We start from the raw sequence: 27,747 nt of genomic DNA on the forward strand, positions 1-27,747 counted from the left end.
TGATTTGTTTTCTATTCTCGTTAAAAGGTTTTGCTTTAATTTTAAGTGTCCCTGATTATGCGTCTAAGAACTCCTTTATTATTAAAAAAAAACTTATATCAGAAGCTCATGCACTCAGAGAAGACATATAATCTCAGGATTTTAATAATTTTTCCAGGGGAGCAACATTACTTTTTCAGCTTTAAAATTAGGTAGGTATAAGTTTGAATTCTAAAGAGAGGTATAACAGATTTTTTTTTCTAGTAGCTAAATTTCAGAAAATTTGAGTGTGAATCATATGTTTAAAATAAGATCCTATTTTTAAGACACTGGGAAATCTGGCATTTTTAATGAAAACCTGTAGCAAATCCTTTAATATGTTGAACATCTGTTTGCAATGTAAGGGAGTTTACCTCCTTATTTATCTCCTTGATGCATATCTTTTTAATGCATAGTTTTCTGAAAGTAAGATATCCTTATAGTCCTGGAAAGTATTCTAAAAATGGGTGTATCCATGTGAACCTCTAAGCCACACACAAACAAGTTTCAGGGTCCCAGAAGGAGTGTGGCCTGGGCTACCTGAGTTAAAGCTGGTGTTGACCAAAATGTCTATTTCTGGGCCCCCTTCTAGTACCATTAAATTGGAATGCTTGGGGAAAAGGTTCTGAAATATGCCTAGTTTTAGCAAGCTCCATTGGTGATTCCTAAGCATATGAAAGTTTGGGAATTATTAACCTAAAATATCTGGATCCTCCCCTTCTGTATAATTGGCCCTAATCTACATGAGGTTATGGGTAGTCTTGCTCATTGCCAGGATGGAAGCATGATCCCAGGATGCTGGAAGAAAGCTGTGGCTCTGCCACCATTTGACATTTTAATGAACAAAACTCCATAGTTAGCTATTCTTCTCTTCACTTGAAGGCTGTTATTTCTGGGAGACGAAACTCTTTAAGTGCTTTCAGCCATTTACACCTTAGCTTGAAGGAGTAAAAAAAAAATCTCCTTTTCTACAGAAGACTGTGAGAGAATTGAAGGTGTATGGTTTACAAAGAGAGGATTACAGTGGAGAGAGATGAAAGCAATCAAAAGGAAAGGCTGAATCATCTAAAATAAAAAAACAACATTTGTGCCTTTTAAATTTAGAATGGCCTCATTTATAGACTTCATTTTCTGGATAGTTTTAGAGTTGTCGAGAACTTAAAATACTATTTTGCTACTGAGAAATATTAAAGGAGACAGGACTAATTAAGCCAGCCATTTGGATCTGGGGATGCAGATAGATTTTATTTCCTATGCCTAGTCTGATTGACTGGTTACAACTACTTGGAACTCCATTGAGGAGAAGTAAGCCACTGAAACACCAGGCTTAGTTCCAGAGAACCGTGATTGATTAATGATGTCTGCCTTGGTTGTAGAAGGATAGATAGTGATATGTGTGCAACTTTTTTTTGTTATGCCTAGTTTAGAAAAAGCTTGTATGGACATAGACTGAGGCAGTGGTGCTGACATGATACCATCAGAGTAAGTAGGAAACAATACCTCTGGAGAGAGGAGGTAATGGAGAACGCCATCCTCCATCTTATTCAATGCTTCATTACTTGGAACAAAAATGGTGTATGGTTCACCAGCTCCATCCCCATCATAGGCATGCCCCATGTTGGTTTTCTGCATTTAAGACATAAAATTTTATATCTGCAACTATCTCAGATAAATATCTAAGTCCTCAAAATATTGGTAATCAACACATTTGCTAATTTTACAAAGGCTGAGCATAAAAATTTCCCAGAAATTCATGAAAAGTACATACCTCTAACAAAGATCTGAACTTGCTGTATCTTGGTTGCAACATTGTCATTATGGTTTGCTAAAAAGAGACATTTAAAGCAAATTGTAGACAAAAAAGGTGGTTTAGAAAATAGACACCCTAACATTAAAAGACAGAGTTTATGTGCAAGTGTGGATAGATACAAATGTTTTCTGTTGATTCTGAAACAGTAGTTTAGACCTGCACATTCAGAAATAGCCTTGAACCATCATCAAATAGGTCAGAGGGAATAAATGTTATTGAAATGAGATTGCCTTCCTCCATAAAGCATGAGGGATAAGTTTTCACTGGTCACTGGATTGAGTTGTCAGAGGCAACCCTAAAAGAGGTCACAAAATCAAGGTCTTTCCTACACCTACTGCACACCTTTCTCTGTGTAGAGGTATCTGGAGTTCTGTTGAAAACTGACAAATGATCCCATCTTCCGCATGGTTGGGGTCCTAGCATGACAAATGAAGGACACATATATATTGCGGGCATGCATTTTCTTTTTGGATGTGACCCTCCATGGAACAAAGGAAGATGAACTTGGGTTGATGTCACTATTAGCTGAAATATCTCACCTCCGTGTTGCTATTAAATGTGGGCGCCATCTTGTCCATGGCTCTGTCAAGGATGTGCAGGATCCCGTTGGAAGCAATTATGTTCCCCTCTATAATTTTTACCTTCTTTTTACCTCCATGGAGTTTAAGCTTTAGTTGATTGTCCTATAACACCAAGGGAAAATAAAATAAAATTGGTGAGGTGGCCTTGAAGGGGTGAGTACTGGACTAGAAGTCAGAAGTCCTTGGGTTCAGCCATTTATTGGCTGTGGGCTCTTGAATAAGTCACTTAACCTAAAATGTGGGTGATGGTATCTGCTGGATTGGCTTCATGGTATTTTCACTAAGATCAAATGACATAGCTTGTGAAATCACTGATGACTATCATGCTAAATGTGAATAAGGCATTACAAGTCTCCCCTAATAACCTGCAACCTCCAAAAAAGGCAACACTATTCAATTTACTATAAATACATCATCTAATTTATTTATTTATTTATTTATTTATTTATTTATTTATTTATTTATTTCTCACCCAAGGATAGATATATTTGTTGGAGAGAGAGGGAGAGAGCGGGGGGGGTGGGCGGGGGGAGAGGGAGAGAGAGAGAGAGAGAGAGAGAGAGAGAGAGAGAGGGATTGTTCAGTTTTCTCCCATACACATTCCAACTGGGATCAAACACACATCCTAGGTATGTGCCTTGACCAGGAATGAAACTCTCAACCTTTTGGTGTATGGGACAATGATTCAACCAACTAAGCCACCTGACCAGGGCACATCACGTACTGTATTTTATTATCTTGTACAGAGAAGTCACACAATAATATTTGTTGAGTGAATAACCAAAGCTAATTCCTTCTTCCTCCCATGTGGCTCCTATAAGTTACAGACTTAGTAAATATTTGTTGAAAGAATGCATGTATGTCCTTGGGAGAAAGAAGGCCACATCTTCATCTTTTCTTCCTTCCTTCCTTCCATGTACCCACTCACCTATCCATCCTCACACCCATGGTACAACATACTGGTTAAGGAATCAGGTTTTGGAGTCAGGCAGACCTGCATTTGAATCCTGGCTCTAGCAAAATGTCCTTCACAGGGTTGCTGTGAATCTTATCTAACATGAATAAAGATTTACCCTGGTACCTTGCGTAGAGTAAGTGCTCAATAACCCATCAACTATTGGTATTTGGTGAAACCAAATAACTGTATAACTGTATAGTCCATAATGTATACACGCACACATTCTGTTGATTAGTCATGTGTACCTCAGCGAAGTCACAAAAAGAGCTATTTATGAAAGGGGGGATAGTTTTATTATAAAAACCAAAAGAGAGCTAATGGCATTAGGAAAGATGGAATGTTAAGCAGGAGAGGATGGACACACTCCAGCAAACTAAAGCAAACATAATCAATTTCCTTTTAAGAAGAAGGCTGATCTAACTTTGCGCTGATACTTCCAGGGAACAGGTTGGCTGCAAAGTTTCTCCTTCCTGCTCGCAGTTCAATGGTTACCTTGAAAATCAAACACTTTATGGCCCCCTTTTTATAACAGTGTGCCACTCTCCTCTATGGCCCTTTCTGGTGTTGCTCCCCACTTCTTCCTATGTAGGGAAGTTCTTTGACAGGCAGAGAGAGCCAGCTGTGGGAGTTGTTGACTCGGTGGACAGTTCTGTTCTGGGAGCAGACATCAGAGAAACCCTTACCTTATCACCATTGAAGATTTCCCCCGACCTTCCCGTCAAGGTGTAGAATGTGTCTGTGTTATTCATATTCTCGGTGCTCATCTGCCCGGCAATTATGTGGAGTTTCACGAAGTACTGAGTAGCCTTATCATCCATCTCAAGCCCATTTACCTAAGAAAAGGGAGCCCACTCCTTTAGTCATCTCCATTGTTGGAAAGAGCAAGTGGCGTTTATGACTCATACATTGACTTGTTCATCACAGCCATCAAAGTCATTGTGCTCTCACTGGGCTTACAGATACAGATGCCTTTCCCTGAGTGCAGCTGCCCTGGCCAGGCCTTAAAGGGAGTGGAAAGCTGGAGAGTGAGAGGTGATGCCGATTATACTCTCCAGCCAGGGAGGTGCTCTAGCCTGGAAACTGACACAGTGGAGAGAGCACAGCATCTGGGCCAGGAGGAATGCAGCGGGGGGTGGGGGGGGTGGGGGGGGTGGGTACCGAGGAATCATCTTGAGCTCAGGAAGCAGATGAAAATGAAATACAAAGTTAGGTGAAAAGAGCAGGCAGGGTGAACCAATGGAACTTTTGAACAGTAACATTAAGCTTTTTGGAATCCATTGGACCAAATCCACATTTTTTAGGATGTCATCAACAATCAACTAATGCAGACTTTTAAAAAATTAAGTTTCTGTAAATTAAAGCAACCTGTTTATTAAACAAGAGACCATATGCGAAGTTCCCAGCGCAGAGGCATACAATCTTTACCATTTCTCCCCAACGGGCGAGAAGGGAGGGCATCTCTGACGGTTAGTGACAGATTCATCTCAGACAGATGAAAGGTGGTGGCATATTAGGGCCAATGAGTCTGGAACTGACTGGGTTTTTCTCCCATGCAGCAGCAATGATCACAAAACATCTTACAGTAAGATATACCCGTTTTATACAAACCAGTGTGTCCATTATGTACATTAAACCAAATCTAACTATTGGACACCATCGTGATGGGACACCAGGCACTACGAGTTTCATTCCCATGGATGACATTGTCTCAGACAACAGCTGCTCACAGGGGAGATGACAATTTTCTAGTTTCTCCCATCACTGTGACCACTTAGGATTTTAAAGAAACAAATACCTAGCTAATGCATGAATGTAATTCTTCCTGTAGGAAGTGAGCAGCTTTGCACTATTCAAATCTTGTTTACCACATGACTGTAGCTACGAACCCTCAGTGATTGCCCTTGAAGGGATGATGATTGGAAGGGGCATCCGGGGTCTTGACAGGAGCTGGTAATGGTCTTCCTAGACACACAAGTACATTCACTTCGTGACAATTCATTGAGCTGTGCACTCAACCCTTGGCATACTTTCTGTCAGGGCATTATGTTTCACTAAAAGAAGTTTACCAAACCATCACCATCCTAACATCCTTATCATCAGTAGTTTTGACTTTAATGGGGGTTTCTCACTTTATGTAAAAGCAGGTAGTGTCTACTAAGATTTTTGTTGTTGTTATTATTATTTTTGCATCAGTCTCTCAGTGTAGGTTTCTTTTAAATACTTACATTGAGTCCTTTCAGCCCCTTGTCTGTCGTCAGCAGCACAGTGAAGGGTCCCAGGTTACTGAGTGGCCAGGCGTAGGCTTTGCCTTAGCGGTCGAAACACACAAAGAAAACACAATGGGTCAGTGGCACGTGCAGAGCACAGTCAGGCAATGGCCCTTGCGGTCCATGTGCACCCTCGACTCAGGGCTCCTCTGTCCTAAGTGTCACATGTGGGCCCTTTGCAAACTGGGAAGCTGTTTAAGAATGTATGGCCCCAAAAGCTTCCTCATAACGGTGTGATTTTCTCTGCAGCCACAGTTTTGGCTGTAAGGACACCATGGGATGACATGAGAGGTTCTGTGGGGGTCATGTGACCAGCTCCTCAGACAGCCCCAGCCAGCAGGTCCCTGACCCTGTGCCTGACCCTCTGTGCTGTCACCATTTCTGTGAGTAAAGCCTTTGTTCCATCTGGAACCAGATCAGACAAGCCCCATGCTTGGTGATTGCTCTGATCTTGCCATCTTGAAGAGGTTAATTTTTTTTTAAATCAAAGGACTCTGCCTTTTCATTCTGCAGGGGCCCTGCAAGGCCCGTGGCTGGTCATGTCTCCATGCTGCTGGGAAAGCTGTGCTCTCACACAGCAGGCAACGTGTGTATCAGCACTTTGCAAATGGGGCGGGTGAGAGGGTGACTGAGCTCTGTCCAGGGCAATGTTCGAGGGCCCAGCCTGCAAAGGACACTGTCACTCCAGTCTGCTCTCATCTGATATCTCAAGAGTCCTTTGAAGAAGGCTGTGAGGAGCCTGGAAGATTTCCCCCGAGCCCTGAGGCACGCTAGTAATGCTTAAGTCCCCTTAGGATGCCTCAGAAGGAACAGGACATTTATGCAGGTCACACGTTAAGATTTACATGAGGGACATAGCCTTGACCCATGCAGGACATTTCTCTCTCTGTGCTCTTTCTGGGGAATCATTTTTGGTGACTGGAAAACTCAAGATACTTATATTTTAAAGCTTCTGTGGATGGGTTGAGTCTGTGTTTTATTTTCCATGTGTTGGCCATATTTGTGTTTTATTGAAAGTGTTGTCTAAGGCTGCAACCAGCCATCAGATTTGATTCTTAATGGCCTAGAGGGCATTTGGAAATGCAGGAGGGTATTTGGGTCTGTCACCTTTCCTGGGGGAGGCTAGTGGAGAATGTGTCACTGGAGACAATTAGTGGTGGGTGCCAATGATGCTCAATGTCCAGCAACGTTTGAGATGGTCACACATAATCAAGACTATTCCCAAAGTCCAAACAGCACCTCTGCTGAGGAACACAGATGCTGCCTTGTGGCCTTAGTCATTCTTTATGCCCAGTGTTACCTGCCAACCTTGTTTCATACCTGAAAGGCCCATGAGGTCAAGGGAAAGAGGATGGCCTCCCTATTCATATTAGTAGCTGCCCTGTCTCAGTGTTGTTGCAGACCTGGTAACCTGTGGTGACCCAGCTCCCTGTCTCTTAACTGTGGCATTGCTAGGTCTCCTGGCACTAACTCCTCTGTCTTTGGAAACAGCTGCCTGTCTTTTCCTTCCCACCTGCATGGCCCTTCCTGGAAGTGCTGATCCCCATTCATAGCCTTGCCTAGCCTGCCCGCCCTTTTTGAATGATTGTGCCTTGCAGTTGCTGTTGCCTGAAAGAGGGCAGCCCTTTCTGTGGAATGTGCACCCGTAGATGCATACCCAGGAGCGAGATGAAAGAAGTCAGACTTCCTTGCCATTTTCCTCCGGGTTCAGTGTTTAAGTCTCTGAGTCTGTCCATGATGTTTCCGTAACACGTTGAGCCATCACCAACGTAACCTTTCTGGCAAGTGCATCTACAGAGAGGGTAAAAACACATTCTCAGGGTCTTGGAGCCATTGAGCTTTGAGATCCTGCAGAACAGCTCCTTTGTCTGCATCCTTGTCTGCAATGATGGGGAGAACGGTGGCCAGGGTTGGCCAGGGATGAGGCCAGGAGAGGAGAGGCACTACACAAGTGAGCCCTCCTAGAGCGGTGCCTGACACAAGGCCAGCCCACAAGAAATAGATGTTTAATAAATTATGTACACCTATAAACACCAGATATCTTTGTATATTTTCTCAGTATTTTTCAAAGCATGACCGAGAGACCATGTACATCAAAATCACTTGGAGTGCTTACTATGAATGCAGAGTCTAGAGCTATAGGCAACCAATCTGCATGGCAGTGGCAAATGTAGCTCAGCTCTGGTTCAGAAAACCAGCAGGCATGAGGTGGCACATAAGAGCCAGGCCCACAGATCAGCTAACCCATGGGCAACCAGGCCTGCATTGTACCTAGGCTGCTTTGAGGCTTGCTTTTGCTAAAACTCCCTCACCCTGAATTGAAGCAGAAAATGTTTACTGCATATTTTTAAAGTAACTTCCTAAAGTCTGTGCTAATCCTCCCAAGGATGGAATGTAACCAGTTAAACCACTTTCCCCCTTGCATTTGCAACATCCTTTCCTTTGTTATCTGTAAAAGGTAATCACCTAAAGCAAACCAATGCATAATAAATGAGGACCATCCTTGATGTAAGGTGCCCAGAAAAAACAATAGAAGCTTGTCTAGGCAAGAGTCAGGGCCCTGTCTCACTCTGAGAGTGGCCACACTGTCCCTTTTCTTCACAGGACTTCTGCAGTCCCTGTGAATTTATTCATCACATCCACAACACACAGACCCTGCTGGTCAGAGTCCACATCATAGAGCCCCACCATGGAGCCAGTGAATCAGAATAAGTTACTGATGTCAGCCTCAGAGCTGTTGGTCTGCTTAGAAGACTCTTCCCTTCTACTTCCTTCCTAGCTGAGGTCTCTGCTCAACTCTCCCTTCCTTAGGGAGGTATCCCATGATGGTTCACCCCCTCCCTACTCCCCAGTGTGGATAAGGCCCCCCTTAGTGTGTACTCTCGTGGTACCACATAGCTCCTCTCTGTACCACCAGAGCCAGTTGCAATTCTATCCTAACCGCGTGGTTATTTGACCCAATCTAATTTGAGAAGAGAGTGAGGGCAAGGGCTATGTATGTATTTATTCACTGTTGTAACCCCAGGATTCTAGATAATTCTAGAAGGATACATATGAGTTTCCCAGCAAGACAAATTTAGTGACTGAGTTTTCAAAGTTTTTATAGAGCATCCACTCTCAACCAGGAGCAATTTTGGCCCCCAAGGGGCATTTGGCAACATCTACAGACATTTTTGGTTGTTGCAGCTACAGAGAAGGTGCTAGTGGCAACTCTCAATAGTAGGTAGAGGTCAGTGATGCAGCTATACGCCCTACAATGCACAAGACAGCACCTACTACAAAGAGTTACCCAGCCCCAAAGGTCAACAGTGCCAAGGCTGAGAGACCTCATTATAGGACATCACTAAGGTAGTTCTAACCACAGAACGGTAGTCTATTTAATACAATCAAAAAACAGATTCTTACTTAAACATCAACTTTTTCTGCAAGTACTGTGCCACAAGATGGTGGATTTAAGAAGGCCAAGAGTGGGATTGGAAGTGATACAATAGTCATTGCTGAGAACTAATCTTGCTCTAAATTATATAAGTTTCATTAGAAGACAACCATTAGTAGCTGGACAAGTAACCTTTACAAACCACTAAGTATGTTTCTCTCTAAAAGTTCCCTAAGTCGTTATGAGTCCAATGATCTGTTTTGTGTAAAATGACTTGACTTGTTTTTTCTAAGAATGATATTTTAATGGCCTCAGTGTGGAATGGAATGTATGAGACATAAATATTGTTAAATTTTTATTTAAAATCTCGGTCCAAAGTCTGAGACTTCATGAGATCACTTTCTGACTTAAGTGTTCTCCATTGGGCTATGGCACATTCACAGCATTGCCTTCTTTATAAATTAGTTCCTTATTAGGTGTAAAGGTCTACTGCTGTCTTAAAGCTTTAAAAACACGCCTACGTCAAACCCTCGTGCACTGTTGGTAGGAATGCAGGTTCCTACCAATGTTGGTAGGTGCAGCCACTGTGGAAAACAGGGTGGAGGGGCCTCACAACATTAAAAATAGTACTGTGTTATGACTCTGTGATTCCACTTCTGGGGACATATCCAAAGAATCCCAAAGCACTAATTTGGAAGAACATGGGCACCCCTATGTTCATTGCAGTGTTATTTACAAGAGCCAACATAGGAAAGCAACCCACTAGACAAGTGGATAAAAAAGTCATAGTGCATATATACAATGGAATATCACTTGGCCATGAAAGGAATGAAATCTTGCTATTTGTGACAGTACGGATGGACCTAGAGGGTATTATGCTAAGTAAGATAAGCCAGTCAGAGAAAGACAAATACCATGTGATTTTACATATGTGTGAAATCTAAAGAACAATATAAATAAGGAAATAACACAGGAACAGACTCACAGAAAGAGAGAACAGACCAAAGGTTGCCCAGGGGGAGGGGGTTGGAAGACTGGATAGAAAACGGTGAGGGGATTGAGAGTACAAATTGCTGGTTATGAACTATTCAAGGAGACATAAAGCACAGCATAGGAAATATGGTCAATGACTATGGTTGGTGCCAGGTTGATATGGCTGGCGATATCGGGGGGATCACTTTGTAAAGCATATGGTTGTCTAACCACTGTACTGTACACCTGAAACTAATATAAAATAACATTGGATGTAAACTGTAATTAAAAATTAAAAAAAGAAAATTGTGAGTTTTAGCTCCCCTCCAAACCAAACAAACAAACAAACAAACAAAACTACCAATAACTGTGGGTCAGAATGCGTATGACTTGTCTGAGGTCACCCCACAGGTGAATAGTGGAGCTCCCATTGAACCTATTCTTCTTTATCGGGTGTTCTTTGGTGCTAATACAGTGTGATTTTGAATATTCTGCATAAACTAATTACCATATCGAGGAAGCATAAACAAAATAGATCTTTATCTGAAGCAAACTAAATTACCCGAATTGCTGATGGCCCTATATTTTATCCAAGTAATTTGGCCAGCCTTTAACCCAAGCTTCTTCCCTGCTGAAGACAGGCCATTATTTGGGGAGGGGGCAGGGAGGGTCAAGGCAGTTTGTAAGTGATACACATACCCCTAAAATCCATGGTTAGTTCCACTGACATTCTAAACAAAAGTTTTAATGCAATTTATATTTTTCTAAAGTCCATTATTTTCATTTTTTCAATTTTATCTTCTCAAACACGAAAGAAAGAAAGTACTTAGAGTATGCTCAAGCTTCCCCGGAGGATGGTTGGAAGTATGTAACCTGGCTTGTTTAGTTGTCAGTGTTACCAGAATCTGTGTTTAAAGAGGATGTGCCTGTATACTGTGTGTGTTGGTGCATACGTGACTATACACACAGACGGGGTGTGTTTGTGTGTGTACACACGTGTGGAGTGATTTCCACGTGCCAGGTTCTGCTCAGAGACCGATGGACGTAATCTCATGGTAGCCTCACTATACCCCTCGTTCAGAGAGGTTAAGGTGTGTGGCAGAGCTGTGACTTGAACCCGGATGTTCTGATACCCAAATTCTTTCCGCTTTATCCACGGTGAGTGTGGATTCACTTATTTGCATAGACAGAATGGGATGACCACAAAACCTATGTGGACACATCCACACATTCAAAACCCAACCATGAAAGGAGGTAGAAGGGGCTCAGGAGCCACAGGAACCCTTACAGTTCCGTATGATATTGGGCTCACAACGGCATCGGAGTCCTTCTCAGACGCCCATGACAATAAGAACTGAAAGTGGCACCAAGATGGAAGCCTTGGTCTGGTAAAGACTTGGGTTCTGGCCTCAGTTCACCCGCTAATAACAACGTGAGACAGAGCTGTGCTGCAGTTTCCAGAACATTCTCTCCTGTAACCTTCAGAACAACCTTATGATGTAGACATCACCGTGCTCATCTCATACACAGAGAAATGGAGGCCAGAGAGCTGGTGTCGCTTCCCCCAGGTCGTACGACGGAAAGACACCAGTGAAGAGACGCAAACCCAGGTCTTTAGACTTCAAATACCACCTCCTCCCCACCTCGCCAGCTGCCTCTGCCTCAGGAATTTTCACGCAAATATTTTCACTCACAGTAAACCCCTGCTTTTAAGTCCTAGAGTCCAGGAAACACCATTAATATTTTTTAACTTTCCCTTCTTTTGTTTGGCACTGCTAACAAGCCATATTTCATGGGTGAGGAAACAGGCATATACATTAGAGGCCAACCCCTGTAATCGCAACAGACATTCCTTTTCCCAGGGCCAGCGGCTTCCTTCTCCCACCCTCTGACCACTTCACACCAGATTAGCAGCCGTGTCAGTGTTTCAGGCCTTTCTAACGGTCATTAGAAAGGAAACACTTTCTGAATGATTCATCAGTTACACAAAGATTCGTGGAGTGCCTACTGTGCTTTTTGCATTGTGCTCTGTGGGGGTAGGGTGGACATACACAGAATAAGACACTTTCTTCCAGGAGAAACTGACGCCATTGACTGGCCACCACCGTCACCACTTGGAAAGAAGGTGGTGGGACTGCAAAGACTTACTTGGTTTGGCCTGGTGCGATGGTGGAGCAGTTCGCTTTCCTGTGACAGGGGTTATTAGAGACACAGATGTCGGTCATACTGCACCCCAGGCCAGGCACGAAGTTGTGGTAATGCTCTTTACACTCACAGTGAGACTTCAGTGGACAGGAGAAAAAACAAAGAGGGTTCTAGTCAGTCACTGAAGCTGACATTCTCCTTACACTCTTGTCTTTATACCGCCATGAAAACTAACTCAGGGTAGGTCCAGAGTGTGGGCTGGAGCGAGACCTTTGTCAAAGTGTGTAGAATTGGGAAACCTCTCTCGATGCCTTGTCTGTTTGGAGACTCATACACCTTGTTGGCAGTTTACCCTTCAGTTCTCTTGTTTGCAGACCCTGGGCCTCGCTGGCACCATAATTCTTGATTTTAAATCATCTACAGCTGAGTAGAGAGTGGCGCTTGGATGGGAAGTATTATTGCTCTAGAATACTGGGTTTTAGCCACTCAACTCAAGTGGCATTGAGCTATGTCTGGAGATTTTTGATTTTCACAATGGGTGGGGGGGGTGGTATCACTAGAGGTCAGGGATGCTCCAAACATCCTACAATGCTCAGGACAGCCCCCCCCGCCAACAAAGAATGATGCATGTGGTCCAAAATGTCAATACTGAGGTTGAGGACCCCTGTGACCCACCTCAGGATAAAAGACCTACACATTCTGAAACTGAAGGGCTGGAAACAAATTTTCCAAGCAAATGGACAGGAAAAAAAAACCCCGGGGTAGCAATCCTCATATCAGACAAAAAAGACTTCCAAAAAAGGGCCATAAAGAGAGACCCAGAAGGTCACTTTATAATACTCAAGGGAAGAATCCACCAAGAAGACATAAACATTGTAAATATATATGCACCCAACATAGGAGCACCCAAATATATAAAGAAAATCTTAGAGGACTTCAAGAAAGATATTGACAGCAACACAATTATAGTGGGGGATTTTAACACCCCACTATCAAAAATGGACAGATCTTCCAAACAAAATATCAACAAAGATATTGTGGCATTGAACAAGGCCCTAGAGAAAATGTACTTAACTGATATATATAGAACCCTCCATCCCAAAGAAGCTAAATACACATTCTTTTCAAATGCATATGAATAATGAAAGTAATGAATGCTCTGCTTCTGTGTGAGTAATGGGGGTTTCTAAGACTGGAAATTCTGCGTTGGAACGCATATCTTAACAGATAAAATATATTTTTAACTTCACTCCCAAGGTCCTGGGACCTCGGTTCAGGGTGTAACATGGCTTTGCCCACAGGGGACCTTGTTTAAAGGATACAGTTCAGCCCTTTACATTTCTTGCAAATCTGCCCCAGAAATTGATAGCAGAAATGTTGTGTGATATATTCTTTTTTTCTACAAGATAATATTGGGTAGATTCTGTGCAGGGATCTCTTTGCCAGGAGCACTCCTGTGGGGTGCGGAGCAGACAGCTGGGGACCCATCACTGTGTCTGGGTCAGGCACGGAAGCCTGTCCTCCTACCCAGGCAGCAACAGCCTTGGGTGTGGACGGATTTCCTCCACTGAACACTCAACGTGCAGTTCTGGGTTTAGCAGGCATGCACCCCTGCATATTTGATAGATGAATGAGATATTAGGAAACAGGTTCTTTCAACTGGACTCCTCAGCAAAGGTCTCCTGACCAGGCTGAATTTTACCAGTCAAGGTCATGATGTGATTTCGAGGGTCAGGGTCTCACCCCAGAATATCCTCACTGCTCCCTACACTCTGCCAGTGCTGCCTGGCATTTTCTCAGTGTTCATCCCTTTGACACGGAGTATTTTTGGAAAAACAAAACCACTAGAGTGACTGGAGGATTGCTGGTGAAAGTCACTTACACAGTCACCCAAGACTGGTTAACAGTTTATTTGTTAATCTAATTTGAGTTGTGTATATATTTGTCGATCACCATATAGGACTAGGATGGGAGAGAATGTAGGACAGTTAGGTTTTGACCGGGGAGCTTGGAAAGTGTGAGTGTAGAGGGTGCCCGGGGGAAGGGGCATGCTGCAGTCACCCCAAGCACGTGCAGGGCTGTCTGGAGAGGAAGCCCAGCTGGATGCTGAAAGGGAGCATCGGGAAGGCCCAGAAGACAAATGACACCTATGGCCTGTTTTACCTTCGGGGGGTTGTCCTACTTCTACGAGCGTCAGTTCCGCGCAGCAGTAGCTCACCTGTCCCGGCCCGTCATATTTGCACACCGTGGACTTTGCAGGGCAGTTCCCGAAGTTAGTTTGGCAGGGGTCAACCGGTAAGCACACGTGGCCATCCCCGTCGTAGCCTTCTTGGCATGTGCAACGGTGCTGATTCGGTCCCAGGTAGGTGCAATGAGCGTGACGATGGCAGACGTTTTGTAAGCACGGATTGATGGCTTGAGAAGCAATGACAAGGCAAGGGGCAGTTACCACACCCGGGAGGGAGAGGGAACACGGAACGGCGAAGGCACTGCCAATCACAGCTCGTCAAAGTTGCACAGGCAATCCAACGATTTTGAAAGGAGGAGTCAGAAACATTCCACCCTACCCTTCCAGATCACCCCACCTACCAAACAGAGTTCCATATGACCATCAGAGATTATAACTATACATATTGCATTGATACATCATTGTGTCATGCAAATATAAATACAAAAGAGTGTGAACGAAAGCAGTGAGGCTTATGGAATTTATAATATGTACTGTGCTCTGTTCTAAGCATTTGTCATACATTAACTCTGTTAATCCTCACAACCCTCCGTAAGTACCATTATTATCCCCATTTGTTAGATAGGAAAATGGGGGCACACGTGGGTTAAAGAATTTGTCCAAGGTCGTGTAGTCAGTAATAGGCAGATCTGGGATTTGAACCCAGGCAATCTGGCTCCAGTTTCATGATGAACATTTTGCTTAGAACTGTTTATGTATTTCTTTCATCGACATAGAGAGAAATAGAAGTGGTCATTGCATTAAAATTAGGGAGGTTGGGAGGGTTTTTTTTTCTTCTGCTGAGTAACCTAAACATCTCAGCTAATACGCTAGCAGGATCTACATTCTACTCACGCTCGCAGGATTTGCCGTCGCCTTTGTAGTTGGGAAGGCATTTGCATTCCAGTCTCCTTCCGTCTCCCTCAGAAAGCGAGCATCTGGAGTTCTCTGGGCAGAGCAAGGCTGCACACTCAGGGATGGCTGCGAAGGGAGGTTGTGGAGGTAACTGCGTCAGTAGAACAACCCGTTCTAAACAACTCAACAAATGCAACATTCCCTGTCACTAAAAAGGTAACACAGACTTGTTGTGGTAATTCCAAAAAAATAGAACGCATAAAGTGAAAATTAACTGTCTTCCTATTCTGACGATCCCACCCCATTCCTAACATAACCCGTGTCAACAACCAATATATGTATAAGTTTATTTATATGGTTTTTAAAACAATGTAGGGTCCTGTTAAAATATTTGGAAACTTGTTTTTTCATTTAACAATATATTATGGAGGTCTTTAAGGATATACTTTAATCTCTAATAACTGCATAGTATTTTACAACAGCGATGGAACTTAGATGGTTGTTAAAAACTATAAAGAGTTTGATATAAGCCCTGGCTGGTGTAGCTCATGGATTGAGTGTAGGCTGCGAACCAAAGCATCGCAGGTTCGATTCCCAGTCAGGGCACATGCCTGGGCTGCAGGCCATGACCCCCAGCAATTGATGTTTCTCTCTCTCTCTCTTTCTCCCTCACTTCCCTCTCTAAAAATAAATAAATAAAAATAAATAAAAAAGAAAAACAAGGTAAAAATATTAAAAGACAAGAGTTTGACATAATAACCAACAGGCAAAGCTAACCAGTTGGGCTGGTTCAGTTTCATGGGTGCTGGTAGAGGATAGGAGACCAGATATAAGACACTCTGGGTCAGAGAGGAGGGCAGTTTATTACTCCTACAAAGAGCAATAGCCAGAGTGTCAGCATCACTGCTCCAGGCCTTCCAAGCCCCAGTTCCCATGGGGCAATGCAAAGAGTCTGGATGGAGACTGAACATGCAGGGGATTTTGCTACAGGAGAGGAGCTCTGATCTTAGGGAACCTAAGGGTTTTTTTTTTTTTTTTAATGGGCAATGTATTAGGGCCCAGGCAGGAGATAGAAAACACACGATAATTTGAACAGAGGAAATTGTAGTGTAAAGCATTATGACCAGAGAATTAAAAATAATGGGGAATTCCGTGTGAGAGTTAGAAAGAACTCTAAAGAATAAAGGAGTAGCAGAAATACAAGGAGCAGCTATCCCCTTGGGTTGAGGTAAGTACTCAAGGTAGGCCCCCCTCTGCCCAGGGCTGAGGGCCAGATGCCCCTGGAAAGGGCATGGCTGCGGTCACTGGATGGGGAGAAGGGGCTGAGATGCCTTCACGGCAAGATTTGCCAGAAATCTTCCCTCTGGGGAAGGCCATACACAGGGAGGTACTAAGAGTCAGGACTCACTTGGTGTCTGGGGAAGTTGCTGGGACCGGGAGCTAACTCTCTCTTGGAAGTGTAGTGGACTTCTGTGAGTGGCTGGGGCTGAGGTGGCTTCAGGGGCCAGCTGTGCAAGATGCAGATAGGGTGGCCAGCTCCCCGGGGTGGCCAATCCCATGAAGCCCTTGGTGGGCACAGGGCTGAGGAGAGGGTGTGCAGAACAGCACGCCCCTGGGCTGGGCCCAAGCCTGTGCGGTCTGAAATGCATACGTCTGTGCCCAGCTGACCTGGTGTGTCATTGAGGAAACTGGTGGTACTCACGCTTGTCACACTTGGGGCCGGTGTATGCGGAGTAGCACTCACAAGTTCCATTGCCATCGACTCCGCTGTTGCACACTCCATGCACGCAGCTGCACACTGCAGACGGAAAATGGGGATTTTTCAGCCCCTGAATGAATAACGTTTTCAGAGAGTGTTTATGGAGAATCTGCACGATGACGCAGGGAGAACCATGGGTTTGAAGTCCTAGACCTTGGCTTGAACCTTGACTTCAGTTTCTTTTAATAGCTTCGATGTATTTTATGCATAACACATAGATAATGATACCTATCTCATGAGGTTTCTATAGAATTAAATGAGATAGTGTCTATAAGGCATACTTCGCATATCACATGTACTGGAGTTCCTTTCTCTATTTTCAAACTAGTTACATCATTCTTGGACAGCTCGATGAAAGATTAAACTGGATGTCTTACATACACCTGTCATGCTTAAGAGAGAAATGCCACCATTGATGCCATCCTTGTTGGTAACAGGAATCTACGGGAATAAATTCTCCTTCCTGAATGATGAGGCAATGAGAGTGAAAGAAGAAGTTCCGAAGGGCAGAGAATAACATGAGGGCAGAGAATGCCATGTTTAACAATTTGAAATAGGTGACATTTCAGCCCCGAGACAGGTCATTTCAGGGATGAGAAGGCCAAGGGAAGACGGCAGCGGTGACTGAGAGGATGCCACCACGAGCCAAGGAGTGCCTGCCGCTCCCAGAAGCTGGACATAGCCAGGAAGGGTCTCCGCTGGGGGCTTCTAAAGGAGACTGGCCTGCCAACACGTTGATTTTGAATTTCTGAGACAACACATTTCTATTTTTTAAGCCACCCTGTTTGTGGCATTGCACTTTGTCACACCAGCCCTAGAGAACTGATAAAATGATTTCTCTTGACTATTGAGGTTTTGATGTCTCCTTAAGTTCTGCACCTGAGACATACCCCTCATCTACCTCACCCTGGAACTGGCCCCACACCTGTTTTCGTTGAGCACTCATTACCTACCAAGTATTCTGCTGCAGGCTTTACATGTATTATCTCCTTTAATGCTGACAGCACCCTGCGACGTAGGGATCATTCATTCAATCATTTATAAGTATGAAAAATACGTATGAAAAAATGGGAGATGACTAGCTCAAGAACTCATTCAAATGAGTGAAAGATTAAATCAGATCTGCATTTGTCATCTTTTCTTCAAAAACCAGTTTGTCACTGCTTCTATTTTGGCAAAGCACTTTGACATCCACCGACGGCTGTAGCTTTTGGAAGAGTTGAGAACCGAAGGGAAGTGAAATTGGTCCTGGAGATAACTGGGGTGAGGAGGGGGTGCACTACGAGCTCAGCAGAGAAGACTCAATTCAATTCAATTTAAAAATATCTACTCAGCTCCTACCTAGTGGCAGGCACTGTATTAGGCACAGGGAATACAAACACGAGTAATTCACAGTATCTTAATTCAAGGAGCTCACCGGGCAGTGCAGAAGGCGGACCCTAAGAGATATAATGACATTGTGTGATCCGAGTGTCGTCATGTGGTCCATGCAAGAGGGTGAGGGGGCAGAAAGGGGAGCTGAATGTGGCCCTGCCCCTGCTCCCGATTTCCAGTTCGATGCAACAGCTGTCCTGGTTGCTGAGCTTCCCCTCAGGTGCTGTAGCGGGAGCCCAAGAATCTGGCTCCAGCCTTTCCCTGTGTCCTGTCCTTTAGCGTGGCCTTGGACTGGATTAACAGCTTTCTGGGGCTTCCGACACACATTGCAGGGCTGCCAGCCTCTGTCAAGAAGGTGTCCTTGAGAAGGAGAAATGAGCAGCAGAAGGAAGCCCAGATATCATTTAAAGAGCCCTTGGTATTTGTTGCCAATCTCTAGAGACGCTTGGAACTTGAGGTGTGTGACTTCGGAGTGGTCAAAGCCGTGGCCATCTGGGTCAGAGGGACAGTGCACAAAAGCCCCTGTACCGGGACACTTGGCAGAGTGAGCTGCTCCCTCTCCCATGTTTTTGTGGCATCCACGGCACTGTGCACCCTGGGACAGCACTGTCACCTGTGTTTCCAGCTCCTTGAGGCTGGGCACCTAATCTCTCCCCTGTTTGGATCCCCATCACCTGTCAGGGGTCAGATGGTGCGTGCTCACCCGAGCAGAGTGGCGCAATGCTTGGGCACCCAGGTCCAGGTGTCAGACACTTGGGGTCAAACTCTGCCTCTGTCCCTATAAAATCTGCGTGACCTTGAGAAACCCCTCTGCGTCTTCATCTATAAAATGAGAAACCCAGCTTGAAGAGTTGCTGTGAGGATCTTCCCACACTACCTGGCACAGAGCAGGTGCTCAGCAAATGCCAGCTACCGTTAGTAACAAGACATGCTTGTGGGACTGATCTGGGGGTCATGTCAGAGGAATGGGCTTTGCATTCGGCCCCAGCCAGGAGTGAGGCACTGAGTGAGCTCAGGCCTTGGCAGCAGAGATGAAATCATCCCTTGGCAGATGCAGCTCTAACTCATGTCTAAATTAATCACCGGTCGGGCAGGAGAACGCTCCAGCAGCAGGTTCAAGCCGGCGTTAAAAATAAACTGCAGCTAATAGAGCTGTCCTACTTACAGGCGGAATGGCCACCTCTGAGGGACCAACTCCCCGCCGGGAGCAACAACACTGGCACCCAGTGGATGCCCAGCTGAAAAGGTTTGCAAGTTCCCCAGTGCCTGCCAATAGGCAATGACCAGCCGTCACTGAGCCATCCATCCATCCATCCAACCATTCCTTCATAGGTGAATAAATAAATGTTCACTTTACTGTTGGATTGCTTTTGTCCTCACTTAATACTCGCTTTTGTTGGCTGAGTGCTTGTGCTCGGGTGCTAAGAGCTTTGCTACTGTGTCAGCCCCATGAGGCAGGGGTTACTGTTCTCACCTTGTAGCTGAGGGCGCCTGAGAGAGGTTGAATAGCTTGCCCCGGGGCACACAGCAGCTCATTTCAAACTCAGGCCCGTCTGATGTCAAAGCCTGTTCTAGCGCTGAGCAATCCCATAGGGTAGCCACGAGCCATGTGTGGCTATTTAAACTTAAATGAAGTATGTTGAACTAAAATTTAAAATTCAGTTCCTCAGAGGCACCAGCCGCATTTCGGGCCCTCCGTGGCCACAGGTGACCTGGAGCACGGTGGGGCGGCCCAGACACGCAACGTGCCCATCACCACATGGGGTGCTCCTGGGAGCTAGGGTTCGGAATTTTTTCTCCTCGCTCTCAGTTTAGGTTTCCAGTTTTCTTAGCAATTTAGGTTTCTGTACCATCTTTCTGCCTTTCGCTTGTCCTTTCTCCATGGCACAAATAAGTGTGAATAAATGCCACTTCATGTAGAAATGTTTGGAATCTCTGTGTACTTCTGTGCTCATTGGCAGCCCTCACCAGCTTCTTGGAGGCAACACGGACTCACCTTCTTTCTAAATTTTCATCCGAAAGCCAGGACTTGGCTTTCCTGGGAAGTAAGCAATGCTAGATGCTGTCTTTCTCCCTTCCAATTTCAATGTTTATTTAAAATATGGGATTTAAATTCTAGTATTATGGTAGGGAAGGGCCAATTTAGGAAACACATAATTTCTAAACACTTAATATTTTAATGTCCTTTAATATAATGTATAATCTTAAAACTATACAGACTACCAATATCTGTTTTAAATTTGCTTTTGCTAACATTTTTACAAAATAATAATCATTTACGGAGTGCTGGACAGGGCCACTAGGGGATAACAGGTAATCTTAGTAATTGCTAAAATTTACCGTGCACTGATTATCTCATTAAATCCCCTCAACAATCCTAAAGAAGACCATATTATTTCTGTTTTTGTCAATGAAAACACAGACATAGAACATGCTTGTAAACTTACGGTTCCCACAATTAGCAGCCTTGGGGCTGGAACCTGCCCTGAATCTAAAGCTAGAGCTCCATAGGCTGCCTGGCAAAACCATGGTTTTGAGTCAGGTCAACATGGCTGGAGCAAATTAGATCATTCATTCTTTCATTCACTCCCTCACTCATCTAGCCAACAGAGGTGGGATGAGCATCTACTGCACCGACAGGTAGCACTGTGGGAGGTACTGGAGATAAAGAAGTATAACAGTAGCCCTGGCTGGCATAGCTCAGTGGATTGAGCATGGGCTGCGAACCAAAGCATCACAGGTTCAATTCCCAGTCAGGGCACATGCCTAGGTTGCAGGCCATGGCCCCCAGCAACTGCACATTGATGTTTCTCTTTCTCTGTCTCTCCTTCTCTCTCCCTTCCCTCTCTAAAAATAAATAAATAAAATCTAAACAAAAAAAAGAAGTATAACAGTGTCTGCCTTCAAAGAACCCCAGGGTTATTAGAATGAGACAACACCTCTGCTATTGCAGATAAAACATATCACCGAGTGGGCACGCTTATGAGGGTGGGGTGTCTATGTGTACGTGCAGGGTTTCTTCAAGAAAATTTGAATCAATGCAGCATCTATTGAATTTGATTTTTCCATAAAATCCAAAGCCGAGCTAGTGTTCAAGAAAGGCCACCGGATATGTCCTTCTCGGAGGACTGTGATTCTGGCTGACGCTGTCCCTACCATGCCCATGGTCTCCAGGCCTTGCCAGTTCTGTGCATGCCAGCTGACTCCCAGTAACCTGGGAACGCTTCCCAGGAAGGCTGCACCACCTGGATGTGCGCTGGGGACTGGAAGTGCCAGGGAAAGGGCAACTCCCCCGTCCACGACTGCGTGTGTTAGTTTCCTACTGCTGTCGTAACAAAGTACCCCAAACCTGATGTCTTCGAGCAACACAGATTTATTGTCTTACATTTCTGGAGGTCAGAAATCCACAATTCCTATCCTAAAATCAAGACGGCAGGGTCATGTTCCTCTCTGGAGGGAAAAAAAAGGTTTGCTTGCCTTTTCTGGTTTCTAGAGAGAGGCTGCCCTTATTGCTTGGTGCCTGGCCCCTCTCCTCTTCAAAGCCAGTGGGGGTGGGGGTCTTCCTCACGTCTCACCACTGCAACATTGCATCTTCTTCCTCTGCTTCCCTCCTCCAGGTCCAAGAACCCTTGTGATTACACTGGACCCACCTGGACAATCCAGGGTACTCTATCTCAAGGTCAGCTGAAGAGCAACCTTAATTTCCCTTGCCAGGTAAGGTAACATATTCTCAGGTCCTAGGGATGAGGTGGTGGACATACATTTTTTTGCGGGGCAAGGAGGGGTCCTTTATTCTGCTTGCCACACTGTGATTCCCCATCCCCTCTGCTGAGAGAACTCTGAGGTATGCTTGACATGGACTGCAGAGTTCCCCAGGGCATCAGGCTCTGGTCCTCACACTGGTCTCCGGCTTGACAGCGTACCCTCATTTCCTTTCTCAGTGTGTCTGGGTCACCTCCCAAACACGCTACTTGTACTAGAATTTTGTTTCAGGGTCTCCTTCTAGGGGGAAGTGGGAATGAAATATAAAAGAATAGACAAACCAGTGTTAGCCGTGTTTGTTTGCTGGTTTAACCTGCAGCATGGAGCCCACAATCTCTGATCATCTCGGGTATTTATTTGTGAACTCCCCGAAGGAAGGGACTGAGTAGAATGTGGCGCGACATGTGGTGGAAGGGAAGACCCCTGGGGAGGAGATCACTGCTGAGCCCAGGATCTGGAAAGCCCTCAGGGAGAAGCTGCACAGGCAAAGGACGGGGGATGTTGGATCCTGGAGTCTGGAGAGGTGGACCTGCCCACCCTGGAGTTTGCCAGAAGCATCGCTGGTGAGCAGCGGCCTGCACGTGCTGAAAGCCACACAAAGCACTGTCTCTTTTTCTAAGAACTGCAGTTTATCAGATTTGTTGACAACCCTTTGTAGATGTGGTTATGCATAACTGTTTGGTGTTTACCGCCCCCCACCCCGTGTCCCCACATACAGTCTTTCTGGGGTCTTCAGCCATGTAAGCCACGTTTGACTTTCAGTCTTTCCAAGTGCCCCGGATCACACAAACATCAGACATACCTCCTGTACAGTTGGGTCCAAATAAGTTGTCATCCGCACAGATTTCACAGGCTGTTCCGCCAAACGCTTCCTGCAAAACACCCCAGGTAGGTGCCATTAGACCCCAAGTGACCGATGTCACCCAGGAGGCCCATGGATTTCTTTCTCCCTGGTGGCCTGGTCAGGGTTTGTTTCTCAAATATACCTTTCCTCTGTGCCTATCCTGAAGCTCCTTCTTTATATTATTTCCTGTATTCTTTGCTGTTTTTCTGTTATGATGTGTACCTTAATCCCTGCACTGTATTTTTACTGTGAGTTCAGAGCTCTTCATAAGAGAGCTGCTTTGTCGATCCAAAGATATAAATACAGAGCAAGTGATAACAGCCACAACAGACTTTCACCCAAGGTTGAAATGAAAACTCAGTGTTGCATTTCTAAAGACAGTTGAGCTCATTTTCAGAAGGATTTCTTTGTAGTTTCACCAAAGGCTTGAAACTTGCAAAAAGTCACTTTCGTGGGATAACAAAGCAATTGGCAGGCCCGGTGCTTGCCAAGGGGAGCTGTGGACAGCGCTGAGAGTGGTCGGCTAACAGCGGGGATTATCATCAGCAACAGCAAGAGATTCTATAACCCTGCACAGTGTCACAAAGTATTTTCACACATGTGACCTCATTTCACTTTTCAACAAATGTAAGCACATGGGGTTATTATCAAACCCATTTTACAGAAGGATACACTGAAGTCTCAGCAGTTAACTAACTCCAAAGCCCCCAGACTGAGACATCATTTTGTTGCAGATTGCCTACTTTTTCTTTCGTCTACTAGTATCACTTCCTAGAAACTCCATCTACTGTGTGTGTGTGTTTTAGGGAGGGACAAAAGTAGGGAGAGGGAGCAGAGTTAGGGAGAAAGACGCATTCATGAACTTACTTGGCATGAGCAGCTTCCGTTTCCTTCCATGCCTTCGTCACAGCTGCCCCTGCCGCTGCAGGGCGACCGCGCACCTCCCGGGCACTCTAGGGGACCAAAGGGCTCAGATTCATTCATTCGTGACGGCACACAGACATTCTGCAAGGGTGCCTTCAGCACCTCCTGTGTGCCACATTCTAGATGAGAAGCTGAGGCCCAGAGTAGTACGGCGGCTTGCCCAAAGTCTCCTAGCTGGCCAGTGGTCCCCCCTCTACTTCAAGAGTCCACCTCCCTGCCCACTTTCCACATCTACGCCATCAACAAAGATCTCTGTTCGAATCTCTCCCATGCCACCAGCTTTCTAGCCCATATATCTTCTGAGAAGTCATCAACCAAAGAAACTGAAAAAAAAAAAAAAAACCCAAAAAACAAAACAGTTCTTGGAAAAGAGACCTCTAAAAAACAGACCACAGAGGGAAGCCTTTCTGCCCAACATACTTCGGTGGCTCACTTGAGTGACTAGGCTGGCTCTTTAATGAAAAAAGATATTTTTACTACGCTAGTTCTTTAGAAGACTACGTGTAACTCTCAGGTCCAGGCAGGTGAGAGAATCGAGCCGGCACCTGCAGACTGGGTTCTCTCTGGGCCTCCGTTTCTTTCCTGTGTGCAGAGCATTTGTAACCTGCAGGGTCAAAGTCATGCACTTTTGAGTCTGTGGTCTTTCCTTCCACAACAGTGGCAGGGCTGGGTTTCAAACCCAGGCAGGTGCTCCAAGTCTTCCACACTGTTCATCACCATGCTATCTACCAGCCAGGAGCTACTGAGCCCCTGAGCCACAGCACAGATTACAAGGATGAGTATGAGGTGAGTGAGGGAGAAGACATGCTTGGAAAACCAACGCTTTGGTTCAGGCTGTTCTCCCCGGTTAGGGCAGTGGTTACATAAAATGCAGGGGTGTCCTGAGAGAATAGCGACTTTGCAAGCAGAATGTTCTGGGTTCGAGCCCCCAGGCCAACTCGTTGCTGGCTGCATTCCTTTGGGGAGGTCAGTGCCTGTTTCTGAGATTTGGTTCTAGTGTTGCTCGTCCTGGCAGGCTGTGGCAGGGACTGGAAATAGCAGATGCTCAATAAAAGGGAGTTGTTAGAGTGGATACTCTCCATCTTCTGTTCTTTGAGACTGAGAGTATAACAGGCAATAGCACTCAGAAAATAAATTATCCATCACCTGTTTGAATCAGGGCCAAATAGGGTCCTGGATACACAAGGTGAGCACACAGACCTGGTCTCTATTTCCATGATCCTGGTCTCTATTTCCAGTCCAGTGGGGAGAGAGTCAGCGATTTGCAGACCATCAAATAAATACTGGTTTAAAAACAAGCCCTGGCTGGCATAGCTCAGTGGATTGAGCGTGGGCTGCAAACCAAAGTGTCGCAGGTTCGATTCCCAGTCAGGGTACATGCCTGGGTTGCAGGCCATGACCCCCAGCAACCGCACATTGATGCTTCTCTCTCTCTCTCTTTCTCCCTTCCTTCCCTCTCGAAAAATAAATAAATAAAATCTTTAAAAAAACTAGGATGGGGGTTGTTACGGGGTAGAGACCAAGGACTCTCAGTATTCCATCTCCTGGAGGTACCAGCATTTACCAAAATCAACCTAAACCAGAATGTTCCGGCTGACCTGGAGCTGGTCTCAACAGCAGGCAATAGCAGGGTCATTAAGGAATGGCCTAGTTAAAGACTGTGGTCTTTATCTTAGAAAGATAAAGGAGGAGGATAGGATGAAGAGGGAAGGAAAACCAACGGAAGCACCTGAGCTCCCCATGGAGGACACAGGGTGCCAGGAGCGTTTCCATGAATTAAGTGACCACCAAATGGCTCTCATCCCATTTCCTTTGCTCTTAGGCTCTGCTTGGGCTGAGATGGTGCTTTGGAAACCAGGCCCAACTCTGGGCAGGGGCAGAGAGATAGAGAGGTGACATTTTTGCCACCGTTACTTCTCTTGGCCCTGGTGCTTCTCCCTGGGGCTAGGCAGGCAAGGGGCTCTCTGAGAGACCCCCAGCCCCCCTTCTGGACTGGCTCAGAGGGACGCAGAGCCTCCTCCACTCTGGCACTCAGAGATCAGCGCCACCTTGCAGAAATGCCCTCCCACACATTTTTACTTCTGCAGGCAATGCCAGTCTCCTCTGTGTGCTGCAGCCTGTCTCGCATCCTTTCTGTGCACCCCAGCAGGCTGCCCCAGACACGCCCTTCCCTCCACATCTTGCCTGTGCCCTTCCCATCCACACAGAGGCTCTCCCGGATGCCTCCTCTGAGGCCATCATGTGGGTGTCCCTTACACTCGGCCCGTGCTTTGTGCTAATATATAGAGAAGAAAATAGGTCAAGGTCATCTATTGAGAATATAACCATATTCTAGGCTGGTCACTGAGGAATTGGGGACGTTCCCCCATCTCAGCTCCCAAGATTGTGACACTGTGTCCTTTTTCTTTAGGGGACTGTTAGCAAGCCTTTCTTCTTAAAAACTATAGGCAGGCGTTCCCCTAAGGGTATTCACTGAACCATCTGTGTCTAATCACCTGGGAGTGGGGACTGCCCAAGGGCAGATTCCGAAGGCCTTCCTCTGCAGGAATAGTAGCCACAGAAAAGCACTCCTTGGATCTCTGTGGTGGGAGCCTAATTTTCCTGAAGTACACCATTCTGCTCAGCAGACCACAGTTCCCACGGCTGCCTCCAGCAGTGACTGAGCATGGCAGGGATACCAAGGCAGGACTCTTCCTGCACCATGGGGGGCTCCTCTGACGGGTGACCTCGGCTGGAGGAAACCCCATCAGCTTCACTGATTATAATTTTTTTTTTTAGAATTACACGTAGTCTGAGACTCTTCCATTCAACCTTCCTTGGCCCCCTCCCTTACTCACACCTGTCTGCTGGCTCCCCTGCGTCTCCTGGCTTCCTTCTCACCTGCCCTCACAGGCACTTCTTTTCATTAACCTCTTGTAGCTCTAGCCGTGTCTTGGAATCTGCTTTTCTCAGGACCTTGGCTAACCCACCAGGACATAGACAGCCTTTGTGCAAATTAGAAAGAGCTCCCCCACCCTACTGCCCTTTCCCGAATATCCCCAGAGACACTAAGCTTGGCAAGGAGATGAAACTAAAATCACAAGATGGTCATTCCCTAGGGTGGACTAGGCCACACCAAAGTGTATGGCTTGGTGAGTCAAGGAGGGGCTGAATTCCAGCCCATATTCACCCTATTGGTCAATAATAACTTATTACAATTTTAGGCTGGGTTCAGCATTTCACACCTATCAAATGGGGATTTCTGGGTGTGAAGCCCTGGAATATGCATTTTCACAGGCTTGATAGTAACTTTACTGGACATTAATGCCAGTAAACCACTGGGAACCACTGGGTATGGGGGACAATTAATGGAGATAGTCCCAGACAGGAAGGAGATAAAGGTTTTTATGCAAAAGTGTGTTTCTTTCCTGCTTCTCAAATCATTTGCTATCATCTCGGGCTCCCATTAAGAAAAAAGATGGTACAAGGGACATCTCAGCAACCGCACTTGAAAGAGAAATTGCAGACTTTGCTCTAAGGACATGTTTCTGAGACATTGTGAGGCCCAAGGAGCTGACAAGGGCTATTTTAGGTTGTTATCACATTTCCCTTTGGTCACTGCTCTTCTGGTGGTCTCTTGCTTATGACTCTCCTCATGCAGGGGGCTAACACATTATAAACAGTCAGCAAATCGTCAGCTGCCTGTTTCTTTAAAGGAAGATAATAAACTTCCTGGCCAGCAAGAGGCCAAAGACCTTCCTGTAACTTTATCTCTCAAGGATCCCTGGAGGTGCCTACTCTGTGTCACCACTTCTGTTTAAAAGCTTGGCTCCCAGCTACGCAGAGAATGTGTCCTGCCATTCCATTTAAATCCATGGCTGAAACTGTCTGTCCGG

General features: G+C 45.5%; 1 protein-coding gene across 1 annotated transcript in view; it reads right to left on the minus strand.

Annotated features, from left to right (window-relative positions):
• The window catches only part of STAB2 (stabilin 2), a 126,364-nt gene that overhangs the window by 88,231 nt on the left and 10,386 nt on the right, over positions 1–27,747 (minus strand). Inside the window, exons 4-15 of the mRNA XM_045826606.1 lie at positions 23,816–23,901; positions 22,907–22,976; positions 16,912–17,007; positions 15,210–15,335; positions 14,346–14,542; positions 12,131–12,264; positions 7,292–7,425; positions 5,593–5,675; positions 4,051–4,200; positions 2,368–2,511; positions 1,787–1,843; positions 1,519–1,644 (exon numbers count right to left, since the gene is read on the minus strand). Coding sequence (XP_045682562.1) covers positions 1,519–1,644; positions 1,787–1,843; positions 2,368–2,511; positions 4,051–4,200; positions 5,593–5,675; positions 7,292–7,425; positions 12,131–12,264; positions 14,346–14,542; positions 15,210–15,335; positions 16,912–17,007; positions 22,907–22,976; positions 23,816–23,901 — 1,403 coding nt within the window. The remainder of the gene's footprint in view (positions 1–1,518; positions 1,645–1,786; positions 1,844–2,367; positions 2,512–4,050; positions 4,201–5,592; positions 5,676–7,291; positions 7,426–12,130; positions 12,265–14,345; positions 14,543–15,209; positions 15,336–16,911; positions 17,008–22,906; positions 22,977–23,815; positions 23,902–27,747) is intronic.

The sequence above is a fragment of the Phyllostomus hastatus genome, unplaced genomic scaffold (genome assembly GCF_019186645.2).
Source record: "Phyllostomus hastatus isolate PE091 unplaced genomic scaffold, TTU_PhHast_1.1 phas_scaffold_755, whole genome shotgun sequence".
Taxonomy (NCBI): domain Eukaryota; kingdom Metazoa; phylum Chordata; class Mammalia; order Chiroptera; family Phyllostomidae; genus Phyllostomus; species Phyllostomus hastatus.